Genomic DNA, 12,939 nt, shown 5'->3' with positions numbered 1-12,939 from the left:
TAGTATTTAGGAGTAAATGTAACACTGTCTGTAACTTGTAACTTACATGGAAATTCATGTCAAAATAAGATAGATAAATGGATGGATACAGGGGTAGATAGACAAAAATGAGATAAAGCAAGTGGCAGAATATTATGTAGCAGGTATAATATGGGTGTTACTGTAACATTCTTTCAACTTTTCTTTATGTCTGAAAATTTACATACTAAAGTACTGGGAAAAAATAAAAGGTATATGTAATAATGATACTATAAAAGAGCATGTAGAAAAACTTAGGTGAATATGAATTTGATCCCAGGGTAAGAAAATACCTAAGCATAATGAAAGAAATCAAAAGGAAATAGTAATATCTTTAAATTAAGCTTACAAATTGATTTTTTTTAAGTTTCAAAAATGAGCAAACTACATAAATTCCAAAAGAAAAAATACAAATGATAATATACAAGGTATATTTAAATATTATGACCATTCATAGAAGAGTAAGTTTAAAGAAGAAAAATCATGTTTTATATATCAAATTGGAATACAATCTTTTAATAACAGCAGTGTTGATAAGAATTTGGGGAAGTGAACACATCATATAGAAGTAAATAACTAGAACTTTTCTCAAAGGTATTTTCATCATGTACAGCAAGTCTTAAAATATATATTTATATCCTTAGGCCCAGAAATTTCCATAGAATAGACTATTTCTAAACACACACATACACAAAACTGGAAATATTCAAAAGTAGGGGACTGTCTGAATAAATGTTAGTGTATCTTTAAAATACACTAGAATAAAGCTATAAAAACTACCTCTTTGCCTCTTTGCATAAAAATTATTAATTACTTGGAAACATGAACAAGAATATTGTCAATTTTTTGAAACAGTAGATAATGAAACAGACTAAAACCCAATATTATTAAAAAAAGATTTTTACGTGTAAAAATAAATTGGATGGAAGTACAAAATGAAAAGTTAAAAATTGGGCGGGGGGAGTTAGAAATATAGGTTATTTCAGGTTTTCTTTATACTAAAATAAATATGCATTTTTATAACTTAAAATGACTTTAAGATTTATAAATTAATTCTGAAAGTGAGAATTTATCTTCTTGCTTAAAAATTACTAATACCTCATTTATTTACTATTAGCATCATGAATTTATTTTTTAAAATATGACAACTGGACTAAGAAAATGTATACTAGTCACACCTGAGGTCATCAGTACGGCAGAACATCATCTTAACTACCATCGAAAACGAATTTTCAAGAAGCCTTTAAATACCTGATCCATTTTATTGACTGCAACTGCAAGCTGGGTCACTCCCAGAGAACGAACCAAGAGGCCATGTTCTCGTGTTTGTCCCCCAGTCTCAAATCCAGCTTCAAACTCTCCCCTGCTGGCATCTACAACTAAAACTGCTACATCTGCCTAAAAAAGAAAAAAATAACAATCAAAACAGCAAATAATGTCACAGCATTTTAATTCAAAGGACAGATTATTAAATTAGTTGTGTGGGTGAGATTTTAAAGGCAGACTCCAACCTGACACCAAACACAAAGCAAATCAAAGGAATTACACAAATGGATTAAAATTTTGGCACGAGCATGTGCCAAAAAAATAATGACATAAAAAAGTAAAAATTCCCATATTTGATTACATAATAATTATTATAACCAGGCAAAGGGGTTATGTTTCTGCTATCAGTTTTTAAAGATTTTCACATGTCATCATATAATCCACACCATAATAGGAAATGAAATGATCATAAAGTAAGTAAAGAATTTATCAGGTACTTTGTTCGGGATACAACAGAACTTTATAATTTAAATCAGAAGTATCATGTACATACTTTGGTGGGGGCAATTTACACTATTATTTCTATTCTTTTTCCTTTAATTCTTACCCAAATATTCCTTCTGCTTTATATCTACTCTTAAGTGCATCATTCATACCCAATCCTTCATGACTTCTAATGTTAAACTCCTAATTTCTTCAATGAGATCCAGTTCTTTTGATCAAGGATTCTTAGTTAAGAGCACAAACTAAAGCAATCAATGTGAAAATTGGCTCTTTCACTCATGTGTAGTCACTAGCAGGTCTCACACCTCAGGCAGATAGACAGCTATCTCACCTCACAGAAACACTGGGGGATAAATGTAGTTTACTTAAAGCCCTGACCATCCAAATCCTAGGCTCAATGACTGTAAATCTCCTTCTCATCAGGTTTTGCTAATAACTGTCAAATTATATTTACTTTTTTAGATTAAAAATTGAAAGTCATTGAACTGGTATTAAGATACCTAAGTCAGTAAGTATCCTTCCTGATCCTCTTTCCTATTAACATCTCAAAAAACATTACTGGGCAATTTCTCTATTCTTTCTAAGCAACAGCTTGTCTTTGGGAGCTTAAATGGCTATACATTTTCAAGGAAGCCTTTTAAGTGGTAAAAAGCGATCTCTCCTCATCCATCATGTATACTGTGTATATTCTTCTTGTAGTACATCTGTGTTAGCCTTTCATTGTTACATGTCTTACCTTTCTACACTGTGATTTCCTTGAGGAGAGGCAACATGTGCTATATGTATCTCTGTATCCAGAAAAGCCTACCACAGTACCTCATACACTGGGTACGTTACTTAATATCTTTGAGCCTATTTCTTCATTTGTCTTATAATGGAATTCAATTAAATAATCTCTAAAATCCTTTCCTACCCTAATTCCATCAGGAGTTTGGAGTAAATGTTCTTTATGATTACTCCGGACTCTAAGATTCTAGGATTAAAAAACATTTCAGTGTCAGTGTATGTTCTGGTGTTTGCCTCTCCCATTAAACTATCAAAATGTGCTTTGTAGTCCATCATATCTCCACACTGCCTACCATTGTGCTTGGCACATTCAGTAAGTTTTCACTGAATGAAAACATATATACATACACACACATACACACACATACATACACACACACACATACATACATACGTACACACACATACACATAAGGAAACAAAGAAAAATATACCCTTTGGTAAATGCAATGAGAAGTATATCAATTTAAAATGGGGCTAATATGTATTTCACAGAATTGTTACAAGGATTAGATTAAACTAAATGCATGCAAAATACCTAGTACAGAGTCTGGCCTGTATTCAGTAGTCAATCAACGTGATAATTATTACTTTTCAATCTTCATTATCTCATTCAGTCCATGGACTGTAAATTAATATTCTGAAATTATATGTCAACTTCCTTAAATAGAATCAAATACTTCCTTATTTATCTTCAAATATATTCTAATTTATTCATATAACATCCTTTTTAGGTTGACATGCTCATAACATTTGTTGATAAACATTCCCTTTAAATGGGTGGAAGAACTCAGAAAATGGTCAATCATTGAACACTTTTGCCAAGTGACACAAACTTCTGAACTCTCCATATTTTCCAGTAGTCATCTATTATAGAAGAAATCAATGTCCTATATGTGTAGTGCTATTTGCATTGTTTTAATTATTTAAAGTTATTATCTTTGGTTTTTTCAGTATCCTCATTAAGAATCATGTAAGCTTACAAATTGCAATGGTTTTTTAATCTTAAGAAAGCAAATAAACCACAGGGGGAAGACTCCCAAGCTTCACTATTTCTGCATAAATTAGCTCTTTAAAAAGATATATGACTTGAATATAAATATAGTAAAAAGGCAGATGTTGAAATATTCACTCCAACTTAGTAATAAATGAATTATAAAGCTATGCCTCATTGAGCCCTTACCATTATTTTTACTACAAAGAAATTTGTAGCTTTTATACATTTGCTTCTTTGTAATAAATTAAAAAAGGTTTTATAAAGCACCAATAGAGATCATGAAAAATACATTTCTCTATTTTTTTTCAAATTTTTTAAAAAGTTAAAATTTTAATATTTTAAAAGTTATAATCCTAGCATTATAACCTCAGCATCAGGAAATTTTATGTACAATCAGTGTACTTTGGTTAAGAAAATATCTGGTACCTGGGCTGCTCCTGTAATCATATTTGGAATGAAATCCTTATGGCCTGGAGCATCCATTAATATAATAACTTTGGTTTTGGTCTCAAACTTTGTCATACCAACATCCATTGTTACTCCCCTTAAAGAAAACATAAAATGGTTAGAATGCACCATAGAAATAATCAGTGTTATGGATTATTTAATAATATAGGTGAAATGACAGTCTAAATTCTTAAGTAATAATGGGAATTCTATTATGTAGTCTATTATTTTGAATAATTAGGCTATCTGGAATTTCTGCTGTAACAGATTACACTGGTATGGCTTTAAAACAAGGTTTGGATACAACAAGAGCTTAATCAAAATGATTGATGCTTCCCATTTCCTTTTTTTTTTCAGTAAGAAGCAGTACAGATTGTGAACAAAGAAAGATATATAGGGACATATCTGGAGTGGGAAACAATAAATATTGCAGATGAGAAAAGATAAAAATGAAGAATGACCACTATCAGGATGTACCTTTCCTCATTTTCTTACATTTATGCTTCACTAATTATAGAAATAAACTTATAAAACTTTCATTTGTAAGGCTGGTCAGTATGTTACACATTTAGCAAACAGGAAATATCAAAGGAGATGAACAATTTTTTAACAATTGAGAGACAGGGACAGTAGTGGTTTTACATCCCATGTCATCCTCTTGGAGTCCAACACAGTGCCTCTTCTTAGCCACAAAAACATAGATTCAGATATAAGGAAGCCCAGGAGGGTCTACAAAAGTAGCAAGTCTTTCTAGACTGCAGGAATTTAAAAAGGGAAATCACATGGGCAATAAACTAGGTAATTATTCATCCTGGTTTGCCCAGGATAGTCCATAGTAAGGAATGAGCACTCCCTTCTACTACCAAAGTGTCCCAACAATTATAATGGTAAATTATGTGTTCACCCTAGCAGTCAGGTAACTGTGGGTCTCCTTAGTCAAGTTATTCTAGTTTAATCCGAAACCATGGGCCATTTGAGTTTGCAAAAATGATACTTAATTCTCTTTAATAATCCCCAAGTAAGTGCCTGAGAATAGTGATGAACCAAGACTGAGTCTGAGCTCCTCCCTGGACTGCTTTGACCATACTCTTTTGACCCAGCTCTGCTCTGCATTTGTAACTGAGAGGATATGAAAATGTCACTCAGGCTACTAATTTCTGTCCAACACATGAGCAGAACAGAGGATTTATAAATATTTAACATGGTAGGATAAGCAATTCACTGTATTTTTGAAATGCTACTAAGGAATATATAGTGGTGAATTAAAACTCCCATTATGTATATGGAAGCTTCTGCTACCTACAGAATAAAGGAATATTCTAAAAATTGTAGCATGCTGAGCAACAGAAAACTACCAGCAGCAAAAATATGACAGCCAACTAGCAGATTTATTGTTAAAAAAACACTAAAATTATTAATTATTCTAGGAGATAGATTATTAGCTTACTTGCCTGCTCAACTCACACATGAAGTAAATTCAAACAAAGCCATTCTAACTTAATTATACTGTCCTCAATCTCTTTACCTACTTAATAGATAGTACAAAAAAACTAAAAAGCCATATGTCAATAATCTGCTTAATAAGCTGATAGGTGGAAATTTAGTCTTCTAATACTGATATCATACAAAATTCTGTTTTCCAATATTCATTTTCCCAAAATGTGTAACTGTCCAACTATTTTTTCTTACTAGGTTGTAAAACAAGCTTGTGATACTATGAAGAATAAGAAAGACACCTACAAGAAAAAAACAAAACAAAACTCAAACCACTATGATATAAAATTCTATTTACCAGAAGAGCTAAGGAATATTGTGACCTGCTTTATTGAGAATTATCTTATATCAATACTCCAAGAAAATAAACATACTTTTAAAAAGTATGAAAATCCAAATATGTTCTCTAATTATATTCAGAATGAAGACATCAGAGAACAGAGTAACTTCTTTGTTGATTCAGGATTTTCAGAGGGCTTCAGTCTTTATTATTTTGAGACAGTAGGTATATTTGCCATTTCACTTAATTATAAGTGTCCTCTTTCTTTCCTGACAAAGGTGCCATTGGCTTCCCCATCCCTACCAGTTCTAACATGAAATATCTAAAAAGATTTCAAAAGAAATACTTTGGCCAGAGGTATATGAATATCTATATTCTCCTAAACTCTCACCAAAGTTAGCATTGAACACAGTAACACATACAGAAGTAACCAAATGGATTAGATCTACCTGGTAGGAGACAGGTTTAATTACTTGTTTGTTGACTCTGTCTCATAAAAGCATAGTACAGAAAGTATAAAGATGAATTAAGCCTGGTAATTTGAATTTACCGGTCATTTTGATTCTAGACAGAAGACAGTTTACTACAAAAAGTTACCTTTCCTTTATAACCTGATATAATAATCTTATGTATATTAACATTATATATATTAATTTTAAATTAAGAGTCTTGCTCATAATTTTCATTCAAAATCAAGACAATTTGACATATACTCAGGGAAGTGACAACCGAAACTTCTCCCACAGAATAATTAGCTAAGGGTTTTTACTGCCTTTTTCTCTGCTTTTAAAAAAAATTTTTAATAAACATTTTTTAAACTATTTTCATAGAATTTGGAAGAGTAAAAAATGTATGTAGACTACAATGAAAACTACAATAAAAACATTTCCCTGATAATTGAAAACTTTTTTCTAAAAATAGTCTCTAAAATATTTCATGCTTTGTTTCATGCATATTCAACATATTTACATACTTATTTAAAAGACTATATACCATTTCAGAATGAAAATTTTGAAATATAGTGACTACCTTTCCCTTTCTTCGCCAGTCTCATCCAAGACCCATGCATATGCAAACGAAGATTTGCCAGCCTTTTTAGACTCTTGTTCATACTTATGCATAGTTCTTTTGTTTACATTACCCAGAAGATAAAGCAAATGGCCCATCAGAGTACTTTTCCCAGCATCAACATGACCTAAGGAAAATTGATTGAGGATTAATACTAGATACATTTTCTAGATGTTGTTCACATTGAGGCATTGCAGGAATATGTAATTCAATAGTTCATGTCAGTGTTTAGAGTAATAAATACCAATTTTTATCAAATAACAGTTAAGATGTCTAAATGGAGGGAAAAAAGCATGTCTCTTTAAAGGGGGGAAACTTTCCTTTATTTCTGGAAATTAAGATTACCAATGAGACAGGCAATTTTCAAATGTTCACAAAATGAAAATGCCACAACCAAGTCTAATGACCTCTTTAGTGACTTGGCATTATTTCACCCAGAGTGACCTTGGAAACTTGACATTATGATGCAATGCCTCCTTGCTTCATGTCTATTTACACCCACAGAGAAATGCAGAGTGGAACGAGTTTCCATGCTGCCACTAGAAAGTTTCTGGGCTTAAGCAGTTGACTGACAATCCAGAGGAACAAAGGGCATTACCAATGACCACTAGGTTGAGGAGTTGCTTCCCTCCTTGCCGCTTTTCCAGCTCCGCTTTGATATCTATTTGTTGCCTCAGCTTGCTAGACTTTTTCACTGGTGTCGGTGTTGAACTCTGCTCTTCTGATGCTTGAATGGTGTGGGATGGAAGGGCTGATTTAGAAGCGGTCTCAAGTACATCAGAAGAAACAAGGCCGGTATCTTCACTAGAATGTCCTTTTTGAGGTGTGTGGAAAATATGACCATTTTCTTCAGCAGTTACTCTACAGAAAGCATAGATAGGAATAAAGTGCTTAAAACAATTCGACTGATATCCTATAATGTCAGAAGGGCAGGGAAGTTGTCTCTTCATATTCCTTACACTTGCAGACCAAAAAATGATCTTCACTAAGTGGCTAGAGTCTGTTAAGGTGGAAATGATAAGTAGCTAGACCCAAACCACACAAATACATACATGGAAGATCCCAAGAGAAAAACAGACGACCAAAAACTAAGATAAGAAGAAAATATCCCATAAAATAACTGAAATTCAATGTGTAAGCCCATAGCTTAGCCATACAATCCTATCAAAACAGATGGCATAAAGGAGATATTTTGTAAAAATTGGCATTGTGTTCCTGGAGATAAATCAGTACTAAAAAAATAGCTTTATCAGTTTTATCCCTAACTCATTCCTCCAACCAGACAGAGACTTACAATTTTTTTTGCTCAAACACTATCCTTAAGGGAGATATTGCTAAATGTGTACATTTTCTTATTACTTTTGGCAAAAGAGTTTTAATTCATTAATTCAACAAACACTTGATTCACTAAAAACTATATTAACATATACTAGCACTGATGTTGAGAAGAAAAGATAAAGAAATGAAAAAGTTATCAACTGATCCCAAAAGCTTACAATCTATTGAGGAACTCAGATATGTAAAGTAGAAGCAATACCATCTAGCTTAACTTATTTCCTCCTTGACAATGACATTGCCTCCAAAAGTAAACACTGATCTTATTTCTTCGATAATTCTTGGACTATCCTCCATAGAAACTATAACAGTGCTATGCCATGGATAGCTATAAAGGATGTAATCTAATCAACCAGACTACGATTTGTCTTACCTTTCCTTCACAGAATTAGGACACAGAATTAGGACAAAGAACAGGTTAAATTGCAAGTTATTAAGAATGAAACCAATTACATGTGACTCAATGTGGATCTGGCAGAGAAGAATTACATACAGAAAGCAGTTTACAAAAATAACTTAAGGATTGCAGCTAATGGAAATGTATACGAACAGTGAATCTGTCAATATTTTCTTCTTGCCCACAATAACAAAAACAGATTCATTGTTCCCCCTCAGGGTGTTTTTACGTGCTCAACACTGACCCTTCCTCCTACGCCTCAGGAAAAAATCACATTCGTTATATTTGCAACTTCATTAAAAGCCTCATATTCATTCCCATTTTATTTGGTTTTGCAAATCTCCACTAACCAGCTTTGGTGTTCACTTTTTAACACTGCTTAGACAGATTAGCTTCATCTCAAACTACAGGGAAAAAATATCAGTATGTGGAAAATGTTCCCATTCTTTTTTTTAAGAGTCCAACCAAGTTAAGTAAATCAAATTTAAACTATAATTTGCAAACATTTATTTGAATGACCACAGCTAGTTCTCTAAAACAAAAACGTGATAACTCTGCATTTAGGGGAGTAAAAAAAAACCCTACAAATTACAATGAAAGTATTCAACCAGAATGACTAGTCACGTCACAGAACCTGGTTCTGATCAGACCTGAGAGAAATCACAATCTCTGGCTGCAAATCTTTCTGTTTTCAGTGACAGAGGCTTTTCTTCAAAGGAAAGCTCACGCTAACTCCAACATGGAAAACAGATAAAAGCAGAACAGCTATGGCTGACACAGTGGGTTGAGGCCTGAAACTCAGCTCATCCACCCATCCAGGCAGCCCTGCTCAGGATAGGAAGAGCGTCACAAAACATGGCCTGACTCGATTATTTCATTTACAATTCAGTAACCTGAAAGGTTTGCTTTTCTTTCACTTTCATAATAACATTCCCTTCAAGTAAATTTTAGGCAAACTGCAAATTAGTTCACTAAACTGTACAATGTTACAGAAAAGGGTCAAAGTAATTAGAAAAGCATCGACGAAAGTCTGTACTTAGTAAAAACTCCTGCATAATATGAAGTAAAAGCTAATGTTTTAAGATTTTGAAAAATCTCAAAGATGAGATCTAAAAATGACCATTCTGGGTTCAGGATTATAATTACTGACTGGTACAAAAGAAAGTATAGGTTGGTTGAATATTTTTTCAGGTGCTTTCTGATATAATTTTGTAACCTTATCTACTATTTTAAAGTGACCGGTCTGTTTTTTTTAAAACCATCTTTCCAAGAGTGGGAATATTTCTACATGAATCTAGAGGCTTAATCTTTCTTTGAGAGTTATTTAAATGATACTGGAAAGCTAATAATTTAGATTGAAGAGGTTAAGCACAGAGTTATTTGTTCTCTATGCAAGGTTCTAATGATTTTTACTTACTGCACTTTCTAGAGAAATATTTACTATCTTTACTATTAGTGAAGAAAAAGTTTGCTGTTTCAGTTTCTTCTAAGAAATGCATTATTCTTTCTTTATAAGCTGCCACTGGGAATTACACTATGTAGAAATCTATGATGCTGAAATCTTGACTCAAAAGTGTTTATGTTTCTCTGTGCTTTCTTGAGACCAAATCAAAACAACAGCCTAAGTATTATCCCTACTATAAATGTCCCCCCAAAATCCTATAAAAGTATTTGAAGTAAATATAGCTTGGTCCTTGAGCAACTATATGCATTCTGAGTATCTCCATTTGTACTTGCAGACCTTTCACATTCTGATGACGTCTCCCACAGGGCCACATCAAAATATTGGCTCACAGGCTGCCTTTTACCTTTATATTATTTCCAGGTTTATTTTTAAAATAAAATGTATTTCTCCAAGGACTCTGATCAATAAATATTTAAACAACTATTCTACGAAAGGAATATGATGATGAACATTAATGGTCCCTGTCCTCATGAAGCATATAGTCTTGTAAGATTTTGAAACGCTTGCATTATACTTGTAAAGCATAGAGGTGGGTTTCTAAGAATTATTTACTTATATTTACTATTTATTTTTTTCTTGATCATTTATTACCCATTATTTTTATAAATATTCACATAGATAACTATGCATTTACTTCTAATATACAGATTAATATACATAGACAAGTCTAGAATCAAGCCTATTTTCTCATTCCCTTTTCTTTGTACTATGCTCATCTGCATGTTGCTTTCTAAACCTTCTGCATAAGATTATAAAATCCTTAGAACAAGGAATTGTGTATTCTATTTATTTTTTCCTCTCTCAATGAAAATAATTCCATAATAGGATTAAATGGCACTCAAGACATGAGAATAAAAAAGGTACTTATGATTCTTACAACCCAACCTTCATTCAGAGAGAAAAGACGTACATTGAGCTTTTTGTTACTGAATCAGGATTCAGAATTATTTTAACGGGCTAAAGTTACTCAAATTAAAAATTAACGTTTTCATTCATTCATTTAACTAACATATACTGAACGCCTACTATGTCCTAGATATGGACTTCTTTCCCTCACTAAATTTGAAATCTAATGAATAAAGTCTTGCTTCTATAAAATAAAACAAAAAAAATGAACTAGGTAATCATTAACATTCTTCCCAACCAAGACTCATGGATACTTCTATTAATTTACATAAAAGAATGTTGTAAGGGAGAAAAAAATGGCTGCTGAGTTTGTATTTCCTGAAATTGGGGGAAAAAGAATCCTCTATTGTTTATATTTGATAATAGTGTTTCGTGTCTGATAGACAAAATATATATAATTTATAAATAATAGATTTAGGAAATGATTGAAAAACCTGAAAACTTTTAAAGAAGTTTAAAGTTAATGTCTTTAGGGGAACTAAGATCCCACATGCTGCACGGTGCGGCCAAAAAAAAAAAAAAAAATTAAAGTTAATGTCTTTAAACTGTGCTGTTATGTCTCAAGCAACCCACTTTCCTTGTCTATAAAAACTCCTGAGAGAATCCTAAAGACTGTGAAAAGAAAGAATAAATGAGTGCTACTAAAGTATGACTTATTATCATTTCTCACTAGATATTTGCAATTCTAGGTAAGTTTTATTTTATATTTTGTCTTTGTTATACTGATCCATTTTATTCAGTATGAAAATCTAAAAGAGTTTAAAGATAATAGTAAAAAAATTTTAATTAATGATTCCTTGATTCACCAACTACATTTAATTCCCAAACACTGCTTGCTTACACCATCTAGTGGCAAAGGATTCCCTACCTCACAGTGCTAGATTTCACAAAATCATAGGTTTTTAACGTTAAAGTAGCTATATTTAATTTGTATAAGGAAATTGACAGTGAGGTAGGTTAATATACATAGGTAAGTCTAGAATCAAGCTTAATTTCTCATCCCCTTTTCTTTGTACTATGCCATACTGAGGACCCATTATACTTCAATGATTATATTATGCAAAATTGAAATAGATTCTCTTTCTTACAGTCTAACAAGAAGACAATACTAATTTCAAAAAAGGGGGGAGGGGTTAAAAACCTTACCCAGGCACTTCAAATCCCATAGTTTGCTTCTTTCCAGATACAGTCATTTTAGCAACTTTTGGCACAATTTCAGATTCACTTCGAGATGACTGGGAATCTATTGATTTTCCTAATGAAAGAGTAAAATATAAAAGTCTAGTTAATTCAAATTGATTCCTAGAAATATTTATTACACATTAAATACATATTATGGTAATTTTCACAGAATCACATCTTTATACGTATTTTTTCTCTAAAAAATATTCAGCGAAATTTTAAAATGCTGAAAGAAATTCTTCTGTCACCCTATTCTGGGAAATCCCCCATTGTCAGGACTCTGCTGTGCTTAACCTCCACCAAATCTCTTCCTAATTTTGAACTGACTCTTAAGTTTCAGTATTAAGAGGTCACAAGGTGGTTTCTGCATTGAGCCTCATTCTGACATTATACCTAGACCCTGTATCTCCCTCTCCTACCACACCCTTTCACAATACTAAAATTGTCCAGTCAGTTAGCAGATGGCTAAACTATTTTTAATCGTGATACCTACAAACTGATGAGCAAGTTGAGAGTCTGCTGAATTGTGCTAGATACTGCATATTTTTCACGTGCTCACAATACTAGACTTAGTAAGATATTTGATATCTCCACAGAATACGGGGGAAGAAGTCAACATAGAAAAAGTAAATTAAGAACATGAAGGAGAATAAATTACGAGCTAGATCAAAGTAAGACTTTTATGCATTTGATCCTTTAAAAAATATATATGAAATTCTTCAGAATGTATCTTTATTATTTTCAGTAAGAGTACCATCAGGATTGGGTCCACATAAAACTATGGAAACCGCATT

General features: G+C 32.4%; 1 protein-coding gene across 5 annotated transcripts in view; it reads right to left on the bottom strand.

Moving 5' to 3' along the window:
• HBS1L (HBS1 like translational GTPase) overlaps nt 1–12,939 on the bottom strand; it is an 82,173-nt gene that overhangs the window by 17,842 nt on the left and 51,392 nt on the right. For all 5 annotated transcript variants that reach the window (XM_027085849.1, XM_027085844.1, XM_027085854.1 and 2 more), the window contains 5 exons: nt 12,110–12,218; nt 7,459–7,721; nt 6,822–6,987; nt 3,998–4,115; nt 1,270–1,416 (listed from right to left, as the gene is read on the bottom strand). In XM_027085849.1, the coding sequence (XP_026941650.1) occupies nt 1,270–1,416; nt 3,998–4,115; nt 6,822–6,987; nt 7,459–7,721; nt 12,110–12,218 (803 nt within the window). The remainder of the gene's footprint in view (nt 1–1,269; nt 1,417–3,997; nt 4,116–6,821; nt 6,988–7,458; nt 7,722–12,109; nt 12,219–12,939) is intronic.

The sequence above is a fragment of the Aethalodelphis obliquidens genome, unplaced genomic scaffold (assembly GCF_003676395.1).
Source record: "Aethalodelphis obliquidens isolate GAN/ISIS:26980383/991018 unplaced genomic scaffold, ASM367639v1 scaffold3, whole genome shotgun sequence".
NCBI lineage: Eukaryota > Metazoa > Chordata > Mammalia > Artiodactyla > Delphinidae > Aethalodelphis > Aethalodelphis obliquidens.
Note: the sequence above shows the minus strand (reverse complement) of the source record. Positions and strands in the feature narration are given on the sequence as shown.